This window comes from Diceros bicornis, chromosome 38 (assembly GCF_020826845.1).
Source record: "Diceros bicornis minor isolate mBicDic1 chromosome 38, mDicBic1.mat.cur, whole genome shotgun sequence".
Taxonomy (NCBI): Eukaryota; Metazoa; Chordata; class Mammalia; order Perissodactyla; family Rhinocerotidae; genus Diceros; species Diceros bicornis.
In genome coordinates, this window is record NC_080777.1 from 13,095,917 (window position 1) to 13,118,469 (window position 22,553).

General features: G+C 37.4%; 1 protein-coding gene across 1 annotated transcript in view; it reads left to right on the forward strand.

Annotated features, from left to right (window-relative positions):
* The window catches only part of EPRS1 (glutamyl-prolyl-tRNA synthetase 1), a 65,846-nt gene extending 50,393 nt beyond the window's left edge, over positions 1 to 15,453 (forward strand). Inside the window, exons 24-32 of the mRNA XM_058533688.1 lie at positions 794 to 873; positions 1,105 to 1,206; positions 1,876 to 2,031; positions 2,490 to 2,687; positions 3,319 to 3,492; positions 8,123 to 8,283; positions 10,598 to 10,676; positions 14,923 to 14,987; positions 15,089 to 15,453. Coding sequence (XP_058389671.1) covers positions 794 to 873; positions 1,105 to 1,206; positions 1,876 to 2,031; positions 2,490 to 2,687; positions 3,319 to 3,492; positions 8,123 to 8,283; positions 10,598 to 10,676; positions 14,923 to 14,987; positions 15,089 to 15,239 — 1,166 coding nt within the window. The 3' untranslated portion in view covers positions 15,240 to 15,453. The remainder of the gene's footprint in view (positions 1 to 793; positions 874 to 1,104; positions 1,207 to 1,875; positions 2,032 to 2,489; positions 2,688 to 3,318; positions 3,493 to 8,122; positions 8,284 to 10,597; positions 10,677 to 14,922; positions 14,988 to 15,088) is intronic.
* Positions 15,454 to 22,553: the final 7,100 nt, after the last annotated feature.

The following is a 22,553-nucleotide window of genomic DNA, read 5'->3' on the forward strand; positions in this document are numbered from 1 at the left end:
GTTAAGTGATTTTCCTAAATTTACACATAGTAAATGGGAGTGCTACTTGGAAGTTTTGAGCCTTTGGTCTTGTCAGTGTTTTCCAAAGTGATTATCCATCTTCAGAATTAAGGGTTGTTTGCTTTTTATGTGATACTGCTAGTGATCCTCTTGTATAATACTTAGATGATGGATTGTTGAAATTATGACACCAGCTTTGTTTCACATACCAGATTGATTTGCTAATTGTAGATAATCATGAGTAGGCTATAAGACAGGCACCTTCACGTAAATTAGAGTTCATGGCATTGTGGTTGGTAGGTGCATCAGATAGATTTAACCTAAATTCTGGTTCTAATAGGTAACTGTGCTGGATTCATTAAGTTATTAAATTCTCTAAGCTGAGCTTCCACATCTTTAATGTTGAGATTATGATGCCTACTTTGTGGGTTGCATGTAAAAATTGAACAGGATAATGAATGCAAAGAACTTAATATAGAACATCGTATATACTATAAGATCTTCACTTAGTGTTTTTAAAAACAAAATAGCTGAAAAGCAGTCAAGTTAAATGTTAAATGTAAATCTCATTGTGAAGAACATAGAATATGGTCAAGTTTAGATAGATTTATTTCCTTGACTAATTTGCTTTATGAATACCATTCACTTACCGTTACAAACATTGGAAGCACATTTGTACAAACACAACATTTTAATTCCTATTAATTATATTACCAGTTTAACTCTTACCAGTCTTCAAGGAGAAATAAAACCTTCAATGACTAACTGCCTGTATTTTCCTGTGTCTTTTCAGTAATGTATCCTGCATATGCGAAGTGGGTACAATCACACAGAGACCTGCCCATCAGGCTCAATCAGTGGTGCAATGTGGTGGTAGGTGCACACCCCTTCTTATATTCTTTCATTCTTGTTCTTCTTCTTTTGTTTAAAAAGCACTTTTTGTTTCTCATTACTTTTATATTCAAAGGATTGGGAGGATGATGGAAGCATTTTTGAAGTGTTTTGGGTCACAGTTATGGTTTCTGATTACTTAACCACATGACATTGTTAAGAAAAATTGAAATGCTCTCTATAATGACCAGATTGTCTTCTTGCCTCTTGCAGCGTTGGGAGTTCAAGCATCCTCAGCCTTTCCTGCGTACCCGTGAATTCCTTTGGCAGGAAGGGCACAGTGCATTTGCTACGTTTGAAGAAGCAGCAGAAGAGGTATAAAAAGTTGTCTTCCATGTTAATTATGTTCTATTTCTTTGTCCAGGCTGTGCTTTTTTTTTTTCTTTTTTCAACTGTAAGTAATGCAGTGCTATCTATTTTACATAGTAATCATTCAGTAAATGACTATAAGTTGAAATTTGGTCTGATCTCAAAATAACATTAAAAGATAACTTGCTGGTATAAATTATGTTGTTACTTAAAATTTATGTATCACCTGTTGAAAGAAAAAAACAAGTTAATTCAAATGTACATGGACTTAAGAAACTGCTTATTGAAATTTTATTAGAAAATGTGCTGTTTTAAATTTTCAGATGAGAATATTTTTGGACTTTAATCTGTAGGAGAAATTATAATCCCATGGGTGAAATTAATTATTCTTCAGATTTTCACCCTGGTTACTGTGTATCTTTCATAAACATTTATTTTCTCTTATATTGTAAATTTACGTGCATTTTAAAAAGTTATTCCATTTCTTTTCACACTGCCTTGTTGAATGTCTTCCTTAATAAATACACACTGTCTGCATTAACCTTTCCATAAAAAGAGGTTTTTACTGTTTAAAGTGCTTTTTCCACCACAATTAATCTTAAGTAGTATAGTTTTATAATCTATAATAAATATGCCCTAAACTTGAATGTTTTTACATTTAATATGTTGTTACAGGTCTTGCAGATACTTGACTTATATGCTCAGATATATGAAGAACTGCTGGCAATTCCTGTTGTGAAAGGAAGAAAGACTGAAAAGGAGAAATTTGCCGGAGGAGACTATACGACGACCATAGAAGCGTTTATATCTGCTAGTGGAAGAGCTATCCAGGTAGCTGCTGTGTGGGCACATGGGCGACTGTAAGCGCAGCCTGCGGCAGATCCAACACATTTCTGTCGTCAGAGAAGTAGACTCTTTTAAAAAATCAGTATTTCATATGCTTTCTAGACCATATTATAATTTCAAGCGAATCTGTTGCCTTCTTCTAAATCTCCGAGATCAGTTGAGTCAAGGCTTGTATCCTGAATTACCAAAGCATGGATTCCTTTTTAACCTTTGTAGTTAAAGTTACTCCTATTAAAGGGGCTACTCACAGCAGTACACATCTAGTACTTTTTGACTAATCCTAGTCTCTTTGTTGTATCAGTTATGCTTTAAAAACTTATTTAATATAAAAAATCAGGGAAGATAAAACAGGTCTAGTGCCATTTTAAGGTGTATGATCTTGTAGTAATCATTTTCAAAGGCATAACAGGTTGTTAAAGGTTATATTTCTCTCTTTATTTTAGGGAGGAACATCACATCATTTAGGGCAGAACTTTTCCAAAATGTTTGAAATCGTTTTTGAAGATCCAAAGACACCAGGAGAGAAGCAGTTTGCCTATCAAAACTCCTGGGGCCTGACAACTCGAACTATTGGTGTTATGACAATGGTTCACGGGGACAACATGGGCCTAGTATTACCACCCCGTGTAGCCTGTGTTCAGGTAAGGAAAACATTCCTGTTTATCATTCTTTTTATAAAATACAAGCCATATTTACTAAAGAAAATTTGAAAGGGTGATTTTCTGAGTATCATTCAGGTAGATTTCACTGATAAAAAAATATAGAAGCAGTCTAGACCTTAGTATTGTGTAACTATGTCTGTCATTTGCATTATTGTTTTTTATTCTTTTAACTTTTTTAGCTACTTTATATAAAACTTTTTTAGAAATAATTTTTTGAAATGATTTGTAATAGGTTAAATGAAAAAAAAATATAGAAGCAGTCTAGACCTTAGTATTGTGTAACTATGTCTGTCATTTGCATTATTGTTTTTTATTCTTTTAACTTTTTTAGCTACTTTATATAAAACTTTTTTAGAAATAATTTTTTGAAATGATTTGTAATAGGTTAAATGAAATATAGTAGGTCAAATGAAAATGCACTGAGCATGAACAAGCAATATGCAGCTAACTGGTAGACATTCTTTGTAGATTAAAAATCACACAGGTTGGTTTGTGTTTAGATTTATAGTCACTAGTATGTTTTGACTCCTGGATATTAGTAGTGATATGACTTCATTACTTCTGTATGCTATTTCTTTGTATAAATGTGTGATATTGTGCTGGCTTCTAGGTGGTGGTTATTCCTTGTGGCATTACAAATGCACTTTCTGAAGAAGACAGAGATGCCCTGATTGCAAAATGCAATGATTATCGAAGGCGGTTACTTTGTGTTAATATTCGAGTTAAAGTTGATTTGCGAGATAACTACTCGCCAGGTTGGAAATTCAATCACTGGGAGCTGAAGGTAAGTTCTTCAGTTGCATCTTTTACTCCTGCACTCCCAATTTGGATTTAGATTTTCTTTATATATGCTTTTATAAAATGTAGGGCTTTTTCATTACTTTTCTCTACTTTGATAGTTGTGAGTTCTTTTCTTCTTCACCTAAACTAAATGTTGAGCACAGACACAGTTCAAGGCATTGTAATAGTGATACCTAAAGTTTGTTTATGATTCGTAAACCTCATGTGGTGGTTGTACTAAAATGTTTATGCTGGGAATTCATATAATAAATAAGTTATGTAAACAGTAAGACAGTGAGAATAATGGTCCATGGACATCACCTAGCTGTCATTGTTACAGTTAATCAGTAAAATATCAGAGATGCATTTCGTACTTGGTTTTTCACACCACATTGTTTCAGACCAGTTTATTGGTTTTTATTTTATATATTCAAGGCCCCTCTAAACTCTGGTTTAATATAACTTTCTTTTATTGCACATATCATTAATAGATGATCTATATTCTTAATTTCATTCTTCAGACTTCTGGGATTTGACTTTTATTCTTATGCTTAAACAGGGACTCGTATTAGATCTAGCAATTAGGAGTCAAGAATTTATAAATGCACATTACGGGAAGTGGATAAGAAGACGTAGTGAGGTTGCAGCTACAAGGTTTCAAGTATGGAAGCTCAGCAATATTGGGATTATTGAGTATTAATACATGTAGGGTTCCCAGAGATGCTAATATTTATCCCTTTATTTGTTTTAAATGGCCCCTAAGGTAAATCTCTTGTGCTGAAGAATAGTAATTATATTGATATTGTTTCCTTTTTATGTAATATATCTTTTCCACATGCTCTCCTACCTTTAATGAAGACTTTAAAAATGAATATTTTCTCTGTGTCATTTCTCTTTAATTGCAGTTTTTTTTGCTTACTTAGTAATAGCAATTGGGTGATTCTGGTAGCAGCTTGTCTAAACCCGTTTGTACTTGCCTGAGGTACCAAATGTTAAAGAGGAAACCTAATTTCTTAGTCTTAGCTAGTTTGAAAGGGAAAAAAAGTCGTCTGTACTTCACTTGTATATTTTTTTTCTTCCCCTCCCTCTTTTATCTCACTCCTCTTCTAGGACTGACTTGCCTTTGTCTCTGTCGCTCTTATTTTTAGTACCCTGATGAACCTGCCTGTGTGGGGGAGATATCTTAGTATAAGTTGGTTCTGCTACAACTTCCTTGTCTACATTTCCCAGGAAAGAAAACAAAGCACCTAAGCTCTAAACTTTTTTTTTTTTTGTGAGGAGGACCAGCCCTGAGCTAACATCCAATGCCAATCTTTGCCTTTTTTCTTGAGGAAGAGTGGCCCTCAGCTAACAGCCATGCCCATCTTCCTTTACTTTATATGGGACGCCGCCACAGCATGGCTTACCAAGCGGTGCGGTGGTGCGCGCCCGGGATCCCAACCTGCGAACCCCGGGCCACCGAAGTGGAGCACATGCACTTAACTGCTTGCGCCACCAGGCCGGCCCTTAAGCTCTATACTTGATACCTAAAATTAAAGACCACTAAGAGGGTTCACTAGCTAGTGAAAAGTACTGATAGAACTTTTTAATGCCATTTTAGTTACATTTAGTCCAAGAATTCCTGAGGAAAGAAAACATTTTGAAAGATCTAGATTTATATTCATTTGATGATGACTAACTTTGTAAAGTGTGTGTGGCTGTGATGTATGTATGTATTGTGAGACTCACTCACATTAATAAATGAGGTATATGGTTTGGTTGCCAGACCAGAACCGAGGGACTCCCATAACTCTTGAGTATCCCTTCCTGTATTATGAAAATAGAAAGGGGAAAATAATATGAGTGAATTAGCTGCTTTTCCTTTTACTCTGTTGGATGAATAAGATAATTTTGTGTTGCTATTGAACAGAAAAACGAATAAAAACAGGAGTCCTTTAGAAGTAAATTTATAACTAGTTATGTTCTTAGAAAAACTACCAACATAATGTATGCCTCCTGTATGATTTGGCCTCAGATAATGTTTACAAGTTTTATTTTTTGTTATCCCCATTTGTACATCCTTTTTTTTTCTTCTCAGTCTGTTTTTCCACCTCTGTATCTTTGCTTGTGCTATTTCTTCCACTTGAGTTGTAAAATTTTTTATCATGAAACAAATCACAAATTTACAAGAACACAAGTATAGTACAAAAAATTGATTTTTCCTGCCTGAACCATTAGAAAATAAGATGCTAGTCTGATGCCCCATCATTCCACAAACATATGCTTCTACATAATCACAATACAGCCAACAAGATGAGGATGTTAACACTGATACGTTACTACCATCTAATTCTAGAATCCATTCCCACTAGTGTCTTTCATAGCAGAAGGATCATAGTTCAGAATTATTTGTTGCACATAATTGTCATTCTCTTTAGTCTCTTTTAGTCTGGAATAGTTCCTCAGTTTTTCTTTGATTGTCGTGATCTTGACACAGCACATTTCTCATTAGCTTTTTAATTAATTAATATATTTATGCAGCCATGGTTTCTGATATTATTCAGTCGGTTCTAATCTGTTACTACCATTATTTATTTTGATGCTTAGATTGTCTTTGGTATAACTGGTAGGATCCCTTAAAGCTGACTTTTGTGTTCTTTTGAGCACTTCCTTGCTTTTTGGTACAAGATGTTGTAGGGCTTATCTTGTGCCTTCTCTGCCGCAGTCCTGGAATTAGCCATGTCTCTAAGAAGCCCTGGTTCTTTTTAGTGGAGAATGGTATTTAGTGCTGGGTGTGCTCATCTCTTTTGAGCTATCACTGCTTCCAAGTCTTCTCAGTAGGTGGAGCTATAGAGTATGTGTATTCATACATACACACATGTACTCACACACATTTACATCTATATTTCCATGTGTGTCTATGTAACTTGATAACTGTAACTTCACATTAATACCTTTGATTCTAATCAAAACCCACAGGACTCATTCTAGTTTTCTCCCATTCCGTATTTTAACTCCCTTCTCTGACAGTGAAAAACCTAGCTCCCGTTCTCCTTCCTGTGTTTATTTATTTGGTCAGTCCCCCTGTATACAACCAATCTCTCATTGTCACTGCCGTCCAGCCCCCTGCGTGAATGCCCTCCTCATCCCGTGTGGGCTCTTGCTCTATGCCAGGCTGTTCTCGTGTGAAGATGCCCTCTCAGGCTTTGACGCCCTGCTCTGGGCTACCACGCTTCTCTCCTTTCCAGTACAGGATCCAGTCCTGTTGCATTTAGTTGTCGTGTATTTTTAGTTTCCTTTAATCAGGAGTAGTTCCTCAGCCTTACTTTGTCATCCATGACATTGACATTTTTGTAAATGTAGATCAGTTTTTTACAGTATGTTCTTCAGTTTTGATGAATTTACTCACTAAGTTTTGCCTTCTCCAGTAACTTTTCTTCTCTATTCCAGCTGAGGCTGGTCTCCCACTTCTGATTTTATCTACTGATTTTTATTATTTGTATGCATGCCTTATTTACCCTGCAAAACATGAAGCTCTTGAAGACAGGATCTATTTCTTATTCGTCTTTTAAATCTCATTGCACTTAGCACTTTTTTATATTTGCATACATTAGACGAATAAAGGAAAACAATAAAATAATGTAATATTTAACATACAACAACTTGTTCCATAGTGCTCATTATGTTATAAAATAAGTCTTCTCTAAGGGTAAGTCACTTTTTCTAGAGTAACATTTAAAATTTTTCCTGTGACTTTGATTTGTGGAACCGCCAATCAGCTAAACTGTGTGTGGAAGCTCCTAACTTAAATTTGAAAACCTTAAATTAGTTTTAGAGGATCGTTCAGTCAAAAAAATTGTTAAAAACCTACTGTTTATCAGATAAGGTTCCAGCTCCAAAAAATGAGGTGTCTGTAAGCCTTAGTACCCTCACAGAGCAGACTGAGTATATGCATTCACTGGGGTTGAACATTCATCAGCTTATACTTGCATGTAGTCCTTAAGCTGCTTTGTAAAAACCCAGGGTATAGGAGAGTGGTTCTCAGAGTGCAGTCCCAGGACCAGCAGTCTCAGCATCATTTGAGAACTTGTTAGAAATGCAAATTCTCAGGCCCCATCCCTAGACCTACTGTAAAGAAACTCGGGGGGTGGAGCCCAGTGATCTGTGCTTTAATAAGCCCTTCAGTGATTCTGATGCATGCTAGAGTATCCAGAGCTAGGGCTTCCCAACCAAAGCTCACCATTGTGCCATGCATGAGTCAAGGCTGTGCCAAGGCTCTGATCAGTGGCTTGAGATGGCTTTAGCTTCAAGAAGCCTTCTCTGTTTATTCCCATGGGACGTACATATGTAATTTTCTATGTGTGCTATTAATCATATGAGAAAAGTTCGGAACGCTGATCTAGACAGCTACCCTCATGATTCTCCGTTAAGTACTTTTTTTAGAACCACTCGGGCAGTGCATTTTTTTCTTTGGTTTATGCCTTCTTATTGGAATAGGTTTCTGTAGTATCTCAGGAATATTGCCTGCTTTTTGTATTGTTTGCTCATGCCTTTGTTTTTTGGATTTTTATGATTTACATTAGATAAAGCTGTGCATAAATATATTCAATTGGAGATATGCATGTATCATTTTAACTGCCTTTTTTGTTTTCTAGGGAGTTCCAATTAGACTTGAAGTTGGGCCACGTGATATGAAGAGCTGTCAGTTTGTAGCTGTCAGACGAGATACTGGAGAAAAGCTAACAGTTGCTGAAAATGAGGCTGAGACTAAACTTCAAGCTATTCTGGAAGACATCCATGTTAACCTCTTTACAAAGTTAGTTCCTTTGAATTGTTTATGTCTCTCATCTTCAAATCTACTCAAAGTTTGAGATCTGTACTGAGGAATTCTTTGATCACCTCAACAGAAAGTAATCTTTCCCTCTGAACTCCCATGGTTTTTAATTCGCCTTTCTCTTTGTGTTTTTGACTTGTATTATGATTATTTTTCTAAGTGCTTTCTGCTCCCTACTAGGTATGCAGTGATGGACTGTCTGTCCCATGGACTAATTTGGGTTAATTTTAGATCCAGGCTTTTATGACATACAAATTTGAAGGATGAAGGCATTGATTCTCACCTGCTGGATACACATTAGCGGCACCTGGGAAGCTTTAAAAAAAATACCAGTGCCTAGGCCCTCCCAGAGATGTTAATTTAATTGGTCTAGAGTGGGCCTGGCAACTACAGTATTAAAAGCCCCCCAGGTTATTATGATATGCAGCCAAGGCTAAGAACCTCTGGATTGGGTTTGGGGGTGAGGGTGAGGGGAGGCCTCGGGGCTGCCCTGACCTTTGGGGAGCGGTCTTTTAGAATCACAGATCTCAAGACAGAGGTGCTAGAAGATCGGTGGCATATGTGTGGCACCTTATTTTTTTTCCAGCGTACCCGACGCACCTGAAGCAGAGAGGAAGGCCCACTGCCACTGGGGAAAGAAGCCTAATTTCGGGGAGGGTAGTGCCTGCATCTTATTTATTCATTTATCTTCTGATACCTTGTGCCTAACTTATATTAGGCCTCAATAAATCTTCCATTTAAGGGGTGAACTAATTTTAGCCTTGGCTTTAGTGCTTACTTATGTGTTTTTTTTTTTTTTTGTGAGACCAGCCCTGTGCTAACATCTGCCAATCCTCCTCTTTTTTTGCTGAGGAAGACTGGCCCTGGGCTAACATCCATGCCAATCCTCCTCTACTTTATATGGGACACTGCCACAGCATGGCTTGCCAAGCAGTGCGTCGGTGCGTGCCCGGGATCTGAACCGGTGAACCACGGGCTGCCACAGCGGAGCGCGTGCACCTGACCGCGTGTGCCACTGGGCCGGCCCCCTTACTTATGTGTTTTTAGGCAAGTGATTTTGCTTCTCTTGCCTTGCTTGCCCTAACATGGGTATCATAATAAATCTCTTAAAGGGTTACTTCAAGGGTAATGCATTTGAAGTTCATCTGAACTCAGAACAGGTAATATTGTCAGAGACGAAAGATTAGAAAGCTGCCTGTCCTTCTTGCTGCCATTCAAATAGCGCATTTGGTGCAGTGGGTTTTTCCAGGAGTTCTCTTCAGAGTCACTTGGGAGCTTTGGGAACAGAAACATGCCTGAGCCGCACTCCTGGAGGTTCTGGTTCATTAGTTTTAAGATAGGTTCTGGTTGTTTGTAGTGTTAAAATACTGTCTGTGTGATTCAGATGCTCACCTGTGATTAGAAAACCACTGCTTTAGTGGCTAAAAAGCAGTTTTTGTGTTGACATTTTTATTCAGTAAATTTGTTAATATAACTTGCATAAAGGTGCAATTTTTTTCCACCTTAAGGTGTAAGCCTGGTAAAGTGGCATATTCCTTTCTCTGGATCTCATTGGCTATAACTTAGTCACATGGGCTCATCTCACTACAAAAAGGTCAGAAGAAGAGGGAACAGATTTGGTGGACAGCTAGCAGTTGCTGGCACAGAGTTTACATGGTCTTAGCCGTCAGATTCAGAAAGGAAAAATATGCCTTCTCTTCCTTGGTCAGCACCCACTAGTGGTCCTCCTGTAATGTGTGACTTTGAATTTGGAAGAGAATAATATTTATTTCCATTTCTAAAACCTGAGGTTCGTACAGAAGAATTACATGGTATGTGAAAATAGCTTGAATAACATATATTTGTGTTTTTTATTTTCAAAACATTTTCATGCCTTTGTGTTTGATTCTCACAACAATTCTATATGGTAGTTAGACTTACTTAAGTATTTTTCCAGTTTCGTAGAAGGGAAAACTAAGACCAGAGAGGTTTAAAAAATAACCCAGACTCTCATAGGTAGTAAGTGGTATGGCCAAGAATAGAATGTTGGTGAATAGAGATTTAATGGCAGTAGAAAAAGTAATTATTACCTGTTGTGTGCTTGGCAAATTCCCCATTCGTTTAATGTTCACGGTAATGCATGAGGAGTTAACTCAGACGTACTGAATGTTGCTGCTAGTGACAAAGCTGAGATTCAAATTGAGGTCTTCTCACTTCCAGGTTATGATTTTTTAATTAAATTGTGCTTATGTTTTTTTAAAAGTTTGTCATATTAGTAAGAAAAGAGACATATTCTTTTCTAATTATTTTTTGATAGGGCTTCTGAAGACCTTAAGACTCATATGGTTGTGGCTAATACAATGGAAGACTTTCAGAAGGTGTTAGATTCTGGAAAGGTAAGAGACTTCTGAAAAGTTTTGAATATAAAAATATTTCAGTAAATGGCATTAAAGACTTATTGAACTTATGCCTGTATTAATCCCTTTTTCAAGGCCAGCCACACAAAAGGATTATATATGACTCAGCATTATGTACTTTGTTTTCCACTGGCTTGCCTTAAGCATTACAACATTATATCACTGTTGGATAATGCTGTGAACTAATTATGTAAAAGCTTTTTCTCATGCTTGATAAGCTGGCAAAACAACATTCATTCTGTATGACCCCTAGTGTTTTCATTATTGAGAATTTTCATTTTTTTTTAGCTTGATGTAAGTTCCTAAAGCATTGTTCTAGTTTTAGAAATGTAATGTGCAGATTCCTAAAATAAGGTTAAAAGTCCATTTCTTTCAATTCTCTAACCATATATACTTAACCCAAATCTTAGTTGGTTGAACTTTCTGAATAATAAGGAGAAAAATATTGCTCATGTCTAAACTGTTTTTCAGAATGAGTGGGTACTTCTGGCTCCTTAAAACTGCATAGGTTTTTCTGATTAGGTGGTTAATGGCTCTTTAAGACTTTGTCAGCTATGTGTTGTGCGTATACAAATGTTCCTAGCTGAAACTTTTAATTTTGATAAAGAGGTCCTGATTTGCAAAATTATTAATCACTGGAATGAATCACTTATGAACTTTAGTATTCTGGTATGCATGTTTGATTATATAACCAGTCTTGTGTCCCCAGGTTCTAAATGAGAAAACCATGGACCAGAGTCTAAATGAATTACCCCAAGCTAGAGAGAAGCAGACCTGATACTAGAACTTAGATCTTTCTTCCGTTTAATGTACTTTTCTCTGTATCTTTTTTTTTTTTTTAATTCATGCTGAGAGTATAAGGCAAAGTTTTAATTGGTTATGGTCATAACCTCTTAATATATCTCTTATTGCATGAGCTGGGAAAATGGTAATCTCTCTAGCTCTCAGTTTACTGATCTGTAAAATGAGTACAAAATAGATAATCTCAAAATCCCTTTCAGATCCATGATTCTTCAGTGTTTAGCCTTTTATTATTCTTGGTTTATTGCTTTTGTAATCTTCCACCTTTCTGCTTTCCATAATTTGTCACTTGACTCAAACTATGTACTTCTAATAGAAGGCTAGAGAATAGATAGCCATCTGATGCAGTGTATATTTTTCCTTTCACTGTAATTTATTTATGATTATTTAATTTTTGTTCCATTAACTATTGAATTTAAAAATTTCCTTTATTATAGAAATATGGTCGTCACTTTTGCACTACAGTCTATTAAAGACATTGCATAAGAGTTAATAAATCAATAAAGTAAATATTAGTTAATCCATTGCTTTCAAAAAAATGAATCTCAGCAGATACTAGTGGAATCTTATTGTTTGTTCTAATATTAGATAAGGTACTGGGGAGATTTCAACATCTATTCCAAAGCAGAATATAATATTTTAGTTGTTTGCCCAGAGAGCACATAGAGACCAAAGCAAATTTTGTTTCTTGTATTCAGTAGTTAGTTCCATCCCCCATCTCACCTCATGTTGGTCAGCTTAGATGTGTTGACTGACCATCAAGTAACCTTTGAGGCTCTTGTAAATAAAATTGTATTTACTAGGAGAGGAGAAGGAGGAAAGGCTCTTTGGAACTTGAATGTAGGTGAAAGTTTGATTTTTTTACTCTTCCTTGTTGCTATAAATAAAATTTTTTTTTATATCTTATTTATATGACTTGATTTTAGTAAATTTTTCAAAGAGGATGATCTTAATTAAATGAAAAATAAATGTTATTTATATATAATGTATATTTTTTACTGCTGACATACATTGCTAATTTGTTAATCATTATGGTTTTTGAGTATTGATATTTCTCATCAACATTTTCTCCTACAGAATTCAAGATATTATATATTGCAAAAGATTGTCTTTTTAAAACAGATATAGAAATAATAAAAAATGAAAAGTTAAAAACCTTTCCTATGGCTGAATAAATTAAGCCTAAAAATGCATACTGTCCTTTCATATTAATGGATTACATGCATAAATAATCAGAAATTTCAGGTCTTAATCATCTGAACTTTACTTTGCAGCTAGAAAGAATTAAGACATTCTTTACAAAATTAACATTTTTTTATAAAATTAACATTTATGAGTCCAAATACACTTAATAACAACTTTAGTTGAATTTTTTTCACGTTCTATACTGTTTAAAATTTAAAATTATAAAAATTTCTATTTTTATGGGGCCGGCCCTGTGGCACAAGCAGTTAAGTGTGCATGCTCCGCTGTGGCGGCCCGGGGTTCGCTGGTGAGGATCCGGGGCACACACTGACGCACCGCTTGTCAGGCCATGTTGTGGCGGTGTCCCATATAAAGTGGAGGAAGATGGGCATGGATGTTAGCCCAGGGCCAGTCTTCCTCAGCAAAGAGAGGAGGAGTGGCAGATGTTAGCTCAGGGCCGATCTTCCTCACCAAAAAAAAAAAAAAAAAAAAAATTACTATTTTAAAAATACCTTCTGAAAGCTTTGTAATTTTTTTTTAGAGAAAAAGAAAAGACTGCTGTAAAAATTGTTAGTTATAAAAGATATAGCTATAAGTGTAGTGAGTTAATAAAAATAAAATTTTCTAAGAAACTAAATTTAAATGTATTACCCAAAGACATTCTTTGTAATTGTCTTAATATTTTTACCATTGCGTAATTAGAGACAATGATTAAAGTTTTTCCCTTATTCTGTCTTTGTAATAAATTTTACATAATACTTTTATGAATGTACATTTTTTTCCTGCTTTTTGTTTGTATAAATGCTAATGATTTACCAAGTTTCGATACAGGAAAGTAACTTTGTGTTATTTCAACTCATATCTCTAGGTTTGTTTTTACTTCAGTTTTCATTGCACAATTTGTATATTAAAATTTTTCAAAATATTTATTATTATCATCTCTTCCACCTTCCCTCTACCCACACACTCCCACCCCCCCAGGATTTGCCTAGAAATTTATCATCTCTTTATTATCTTAAAGCAAATTATCAAAATAACAATTTATCCGTTTTGGGAATTAGGCTAACACATTCTGCTGAATGAACATAAGCAATGTAGATAACTAACCCTTCCTCACCTTACAATAACATTCACCTGATGAATTAAATTACTCGGTTTTTGTAACTTCCTAATCTCTATTTACTCTCGCTTTACTTCTTATAGAGGAGCCTTTTGCAACGTGTTTAACCAAATCTCAAGTGCAAGGAAGAGTTCACAGGAGGGACTCAGTTTGAGCATAGAATGGGTGGCTGGGAATCAGAAGTTTATGAGGAAGCTGGATAACACTCTAGCTGCTTCCAAACTAGCATTTCTAATGTATGGGGATTATCCACACCTTTGATCTCCCCAATACTAACATTGGTCTCCAGGAATTTTTTGTGGGAATATTACCTAATTGTTGTTACAGACAAACCTCATTTTGAAATAGACATGCAATGAGAAATTTAGGATTCACAACTGAGAGAAATCTTAATTCTTGTCTAGTCCAACATCCGCATTTTACCATAGAAAACGCAGAGCTGTGGATTTTCAGATAGGCAGTGAATTTCAAAATTAGGATGAAATTCCAGGTCTCTTGTTTCTGCCCATTATTCTATATGGTGTATGAAAGAAAATTTGAGGTTGTTTTTTCCAATACAAAATGATTTTTGACTTTCAAATATCCTTGGACTTTAAAAATGATTCACTTACCTATAACGTGTTAAAAAAAAGTGTGGCATAAAGTGAGGTTTACCTGATTGTTAGTTGTTATTGTTAAAAACAGTTTAAAAATCAGTTAATTCTTTGTCGCCTCCCCTCTATCCTCCTGATGACCATTTAGCGAGGTGGGGCAGGCAGTAGTACAGATTGGAAATGAGAGAGGTAGAACGGGAGTCTGCATGCAGGTCTACTCACCTTTTGTTCCTTCTCGTCAGGCGCTGTGTTGTAGCCAGTTTATTTGGAGGTGTAAGTGTATTGCAAAGCTGGTCTTGTTGTGTCCTGATGTTCTATGGTGTGTGGGTTTGGGATAGTGGAAAAACATTCTTCCCCATCCCTTGCACCTCTGAGCAAAGTCCTAGCAGGTTTGCAAAGGTACCGTGGCCTGAAAAAGGCTGGGAGACCTGTCCTTTTTGCTTGTAAGTTTAATAGAGAACTCAAATGTTCCTTTTATAGAGTAGAAGGAGTTATAAATACTGAATATTTTTCCTTTTCTTGTTAGATTGCTCAGATTCCATTCTGTGGGGAAATTGACTGTGAAGACTGGATCAAAAAGACCACTGCCAGGTAAGTACAATTAGCAGGTAAAACACGTGAGGTATTGCATTGAAAAAGTATAGAAGTGCACAGCATCAGTGAATGGAATTCTTATTTGTTTTTAATTTTAGGGATCAAGATCTTGAACCTGGTGCTCCGTCCATGGGAGCTAAGAGCCTCTGTATCCCCTTCAGACCACTCTGCGAGCTGCAGCCTGGAACCAAGTGCGTCTGCGGCAAGACCCCCGCCAAGTTCTACACCTTGTTTGGTCGTAGTTACTAAGGGATAAAACAGAACCCCCCCTCCACCCCTCCTCACTTTTTAAAAAGTTGATTCTACTATCTTCCCAGATATATCTAGACTGTTTTTTGATTTTTTAAAATAAAGGTTCTAAAAGGAGGTCACAAGAAGCAAACACCTATTCTTATGCCTAAATTAACAGTAGAAAAAAGACTTTTATGTAAACAACCCCAGTAATAAATATCATGAACTGAGACTTTTATGTGTTCATTTGTTTCTGAAATACCTGAATTACGTACTACAAGGACCTTCCTACAAAGAGATGAAGGTAACTGAAACCTGGGGAATTGTTCTGAATCTAAGCGTCCCTCATGTTTCAGACCTTGAACCACCAGTGATCCTGCGACTTATATGCTGAAGTACTTCCTTTCCTTAACTCCTCCTGCTGAATCTAAAATTGCCCTAAATCTTTCTGTTTAAAAAAAACCACAAATGGACCAAAAAAAAAAAGCTTTGCCTTGGAACTTCTCTCTCCCTCTTGTTACTTCTAGTTACTTTGGGGTCTTCAAAAAACAAGTCATGATTTCTGAAAGAGTGATCAGCCCTCCTCACTTCTACTTCTCAGTCTGCACTCTTCCTCACCCTCCTGCCCCCGCCACACCACTCCTTTCACTGGGATCACTCATACCACTTCTGACCAAAGCGAACTTCCTAGTTTCTGGTCTTAGCGCATGGCTCTGTGACTATAAAAAATTTCTCTTTTTACTAAAGTTACTCCTGTGACTTGCCCTCCTACCTCTCTGACTCTTGTTCTCAGTTATATGTCTTTCACTGGCTTTTCTTCCTTGGCCTGCTTCTTAGACATTGGTATACTAAACTTCGAGACTTGGCCTTCCTCTCAGGCTTCGTAATCAGCCTCATCTAATCCCATGATTTTAAATCGCATTCATAGGATGATGACTCCAACATTTTTATCTCTAGATCTGAGCTCTCCACCTCTATTCCAACTGCAAACTGAATTCTCTTGAGTGTTCCATCAACACTTCAGGTCATCCTGTCCCAAAAACCTCATTGCATTCTCCACTCCCAGACCTGCTCCTCCTACAGTATTCCTGCCTGAAAGATTAGCATTACCAAAATGTACCCAGTAACCTAAAACAGAGCCCTGAGTCATCCTAGTCAGGATCTCCAGCACACCACCATCCATGTTCACTTGACTGGCAAAGGGTACCGCTGTTACCTCTTCTGTCTTGTGGGCCTCCTGTTTCACAGGGTTCTGGATTGCAGTCATACCTGGTGCCTGTCATGCTGATTACTGTCATCTCCAGGCCCGTCTCCCTGTTTCCACAGGTGTGTTTTTTCCTAATGTACAATTTATTAAGATGTTTTTCTTCCCCTTAAAATCCTTTCATGGCTTACCATCACTAACAGGATAAAATTTAACCCCTTTAGCCTGCTCTGGTTCTGCCTACCTGTCCAGTCTGCTCTTCAACCAATCCAGCAAAGTCTTTTGCAACTTAACCATTTGAGGTTTCCTGTAAACAACATGCTATTTCCCATCTCTGACTCTCTCCCTTGGCCTGGAATGCCTTTTTCTCCTCTTTTCTAGTCTACTTGGTAAATATCTCCCTGAAATAGGGCCCTGTTCCAGTATGCTTTTCCACTTGGTAGTGATAAGTACACCAATAAAGGGAAAAGGCTTCAAAATGGGCTTGAATTTTGATCTGTGCTTTGAAGGATGAGTAGAGTTTTAATAAATAGAAGAGGAAGGACATTCCAGGCAGAGGGAACAAGATGCAAAGCCATGAAGGTATATGCTGTGTATGAGAACACAGCAAAACTGGTCTGAAGTTGGTAGGAAATGAACAAATGAAAGCAGAATAAATACAGCACGCTTTCAAGACTGATGTTTTGAGGGCCGGCCCCGTGGCTTAGTGGTTAAGTGCACCAGCTCTGCTGCTGGCGGCCGGGGTTCAGATCCCGGGCGTGCACCGACGCACCACTTCTCCGGCCATGCTGAGGCCGCATCCCACATGCAGCAACTAGAAGGATGTGCAGCTATGACATACAACTATCTACTCGGGCTTTGGGGGAAAAATCAATAAATAAAAATTATAAAAAAAAAAAAAAGACTGATGTTTTGAGTATGTGTATTCATATACCTAACTTTATAAGATAAATATCTGAGCCACATTTTTATACTTAGAATCAATTTTTTATTGACCTATGGCAGTTCAGAATACTTGTTTTTCTACCCTCAGTAGCTGTGTAAACTGCCTAGTTCTTCAGTTGTAAAATGAGAAAAGTCTTAATACTTAATACTTAGAGTTACTCTACCTCATAAAGTACTTAGAACAATGCCTAGCACATACAAAATAATAAATAATAGCTAATGTTAGTTAGGACAATGATGCAGTCAACTGGAAGTTACACCTAATATATAACTCTAGTTAACGGTAATTACTTTAGCTTCTCCTTTTTTCCTGAAAACTAGCAAATGCTTTAAAGGACAAGGGTTTTTTTAAAGCCGGTCTGTGACAAAGCCTGAAGAGTAGATCAGAGACTAATAACCACGTTTTGTCCTGTAGTCCCTGGTCATTTTGGAAGAGGTGGCCATCTCTGGTGCAAAGACAAAGCCCCAGGCTATTTTTTGAAGCTTCAGATGAGTAGAACTAATCACAGAAAAGCTTGAAGTCTGCTGCTTTAAAGGAATTCACTATTTAAAGGAACTCTACAGTAAGTAACTATGTTAAGGAAGGAATCCTTCACTCGAAATCTGATTGGCTTTTTTCTTAAATTGAGGGTCAGCTAAAATATCAAAACATTTTCAAATTGAGTGGTGGGCTTTTCAAGAGAACGCATAAACATGAATCCAAACAGTATTCTTTAAGAAATGATCACTGTTTTACTTGCAGATGAGAGCTGTTAGTTAACTAGATATATGACTGACAGTCACAAAACTGTGCCTAGTGTTCATTGCAGCAAAAAGAAAAACAGGTCAAGGTGTATTGACTACTGGCTCTGCTCACTGAAACTACTAGTGTATGTTACATGTTAGCAGTTTCTAGTTCATCCATGACTGGGTGTTTAAAATGGTTTATAATAGGTCCGTAAATCACATGAAGCCTTTATGAGAATTGGACAATAACAGCAACTCATTTGGCCTGCTAGTGGAGAGGCTTCGAGCCCTGAGATCGGCAGAACACTCCATAAAACAAGCAAAGAGAAGGCATTTAGACTGGAGAGTCTGGACATATCACCCTATTATATCTGATTCTAGTTATAAATTAGTCATTTGTCATATAACAATGGTGTTCAGGGGTTGTCAGTAGCATCAAAAATTTGGGGAGGCAGCTACCACTACCCTGTTATTTTCACCTCTTTGGCCCTTTGCTTGTCACTTTTACTATGTCTAGAAAATGCTAGCCATTTATTTAATAAGTTTGAGTGCCTGCTCTGTGCAGAGTGCCAGAGCAGACAGTAGAGAGTAAAACCAAACATGATTTTTCCTCTTCTTGGCTTTATCTCCTGGAAGTTGTTCTACTTTAGATGCAAAATGAGGCAATCAAGTGGACAAAGAGACGAAGCAATGAACCTGGCTGGGCATTGTTAGTAGGAGGCCCTTGCCTTCCTGACCCTTCCTGAGACATCATGAGATTATCCCTGCCAATAGCAGCATGCTGAGAACTATCCTGTACTTGAGATGATATCTGGAAAATAAAATCAACCGTATTATGCGGCACCATAGGCCTAAAATAGCAGATCAAGCACATTTCTATGGCTTAATAGGTAACATTAAACCAGTGTCTTTGCTCAACTTTACTAGAATTAAGAGTTTGGAACATCAATAGTACTAAAATGATACAAAAACATTTTATTAAATAAGTCGTGTAACAGGGATATTTCAAAATATATTTTAAGTATGTCACCAAAACCAAATTCTGTGATTAAGAAATACTTGTTGAATGAATGAGGAGTTTGGGGGCTATACAGGCTGGTGATGATGGTAACATCGGTATTACTTTCTATGTGACAAATATGTAATTGTACTATATTTCCCTCATTCATCATTCTCTCACTCTCCTAGACAATTATTTCATACTTTTTTCTCCTCAAGTTTTCAATACTTCCCCTCCTGACTTTCAGTTGATCATCTTGATTTCTGTTTCACTGAGAAGATACAAACAATAAGAATAGACCCAGCAGAACCTCCCTCCAACCACATCTGCCTTCCTCATGTGTCCATCTGTTCCACCTTCTCTCCTGTTTCAGATGAGCTGTCTTCTCATAGCAAAGAGCACCCGCTCTGCTTGTGCACCAAATCTCACCCCCTCTTGCCTTCTCAATGGTGGTACCTCAGCAATTCTCCCCTATGTATCATCAGATTTTCTGTCTCTACTGGATCTTTCCATCAACTTACAAACCTGCTGCAATCTTCCCAACCTAGAAATACCCTTTCTTGACTCCATAAACCTTTTGCTTTAAAGTAAAACTCATTGAAAGGATTGTCTGTACTTGCCATCTCCAATTTCACTCCTCTGTTTTCTTGAAGCCACTTCACCTTTGTCCTTCTTGTTAAAGTTACCAGTGTTATATATATGGTGTTAAATCCAGTCATCATTTCCAGTCTTCATTTTTCTTGCCCTCTCAGCATTTGACCCAGCTGATTCTCCCTCTTCTTTGAAGTACATTCTTCCTTGGCCTTCAGATTTTTCCCTTTTGTCTCTCTGGTCCTTCCCTCTCATCCCTTTTTCTTTTTTCTTTTTGCAGGGAAAGATTCGCGCTAAGCTAACATCTGTTGCCAATCTTCCTCTTTTTTCTTCCCCCTCCCCAAAGCCCCAGCGCATGGTTGTATATCCTAGTTGTAAGCCCTTCTAGTTCTTCTGTGTGAGCCGCTGCCACAGCATGGCAACTGACAGACGGGTGGTGTGGTTTCATGACCGGGAACCAAGCCTGGACTGCCGAAGCGGGAGCACCGATAATCTTTAACCACTAGACTATCAGGGCTGGCTCTCTCATCTCTTTATTTCTTCTCTTTTCTATTTTCTCTCATTTCCTTGGTGACCTTGTGCAATCTTATGGCTTTTAATACTGTAGACTGTCAACTCTCTAGTTCATATATTCCCAGCCTGTCCATCTCCCCTGAATTACCGACTCTCTCATTCAGCTCCCTACTTTGCATTTCAGCTTGGATGTCTAAGAGATACACCAAAATTAGCATCATTTCTAGCCCTTGCTCCCATGCTATTCTTACACCTGTCATCTTCGTCTTACTTTCTTCTCAAATGCGACATCATTCTTCCAGGCTAAAACCCTTAGTGTCACCTTGACTGTTCTCTTTCTCTCATACCTCATATCCAATTGCTCAGCAAATGCTGTTGACTCTAACTTGAAAATATATCCTGGATATATTCATGGGTGGGCAACATGTACAGTTGTATAGGGCCCCATGTTTGGTTTAATGCTCTCCTATTGCTGGTTTGAACTTCTTATGAAAAAAATTGTGATAAAATAACATAAAGGTTATCATCTTAACCATTTTTAAGTGTACACTTCAATAGTCAGTCTATTTGCATTGTTGGGCAACCAATCACCAGAACTTTTTCATCTTGTAAAGTTGAAACTCTGCACCCATTAAACAACAACGCCCTCATGTCTCTCTCCCCTCAGCCCGTGGCAATGGTCATTCTGCTTTCTGTTTCTATGAATTTGACTACTTTAGATAGCTCTATGTGAGCTCCATATGAATCATACAATATTTGTCTTTTTGTGACTGGCTTATTTCACTTAGCATAATGTCTTCAAGGTTCATCTATGTTGTAGCATGCGTCAGAATTTCCTTCTTTTTTAAGGTGGAATAATATTCCATTGTATGTATATACCACGTTTTGTTTATCCTTTCACGTGTCAGTGGATACTTGGGTTGCTCCCATCTCTTGGCTATTGGGAATGGTGCTGCTATGAACATGGGTGTACAAATATCTTTTGAGACCCTGCTTTCAATTCTTTTGGATATATACCCAGAAGTGGAATTACTGGATCGAATGGCAATTCTATTTTTAATTTTTTGAGGAACTGCCATACTTTTTCCCATAGTGGTTGCACTATTTAAAAATTCTTAATAATTTTTGAACAAGGGATCCTGCACTTTCATTTTATACTAGAATACTTGAATTATATAGCTGGTTCTGCCTGGATGTTTCCACTTCCCACCTGGTCTAAGTCACCAATCTTTTGTTTAGATTATTGCAATAGCCCCTTAACTGGTATCTTTGCTTTGATGTGATCGCAACACTGGATCCAATGATTCTTTTAAAACGTAAATTAGATCTTGTCATTCTTCTGCTCCATGCTCTCCCCTCTCAGGACCTCACATGATCGGCCCCCTCCCTCCATCACCTCTCTGACTTCATATCCTATTTCTTTCTCTGAGCCGCTCCTCTCCAACCATGCTGAGCTCTTTTGGTGATCCTTAAATTTCCCATGCTTTTTGGTCCCTCTGCCTAGAAAGATCTTCTTTCAGATGTCTTCATGGCTCAGTTTCTCACCTCCTTCAGGTCTTTACTCAAAGAACATCTCGGTAAATTCTTCCCTGACCACTCTGTTTAAAATTACAACCCCACTTCATGCCGACACTCTATGCCTCTTCTCTGCTTCATTTGTCTCCATCATTCTTATTACCATCTGACATTCAGTATGTTTTATTATTTATTTTGTTAATTATCTGTCTCCCCCCACTAGAATGTAAGCTTCATAAAAGCAGGGGTTTTTGTTTGTTTTATTCACTGCTGTCTCCTCAGAGCCTAGAACTGTGTCTGACATGTAGGAATTCAGGAAGTATCTGTTGCATCAATGGATGAATGAGATCATCTTAGTGCAGTGATTCTCACAATCTGGTTCTATTAGAAATCTCATTGTTAGAATATCAGCCAAATTAGAGATTATTTATGAGACGCTAAAGAAGTTATTAGGGTTATATCTAAGTTGTCAGGTGTTAGTCAAAGTAAGTGTATTAGTCAGGGTTCTCCAGATAAATAGAACCAATAGGATGTGACTATAGATAGAAAGATTTATTATAAGGAATTCGTTCATGTTGTTATGGAGGCTGAGAAGTAAGTCCCAAGATCTGTAGCTGAGTCAGCAAGAAGGAGACCCAGGACAGCCAATGGTATAGTTCCAGTCTGAAGGCACAAAGGCTTAAGACCCTGGAAGAGCCATGTTTCAGTTTGAGCCTGAAGGCAAGAAAAAGCCAATGTCCCAGCTTGAAGGCAGTCAGCAGGAGGAATCCTCTCCTACTTGCAAGAGGGTCAACCATTTTGTTCAGTTCAGGCCTTCAGCTGATTGGATGAGGCCCAC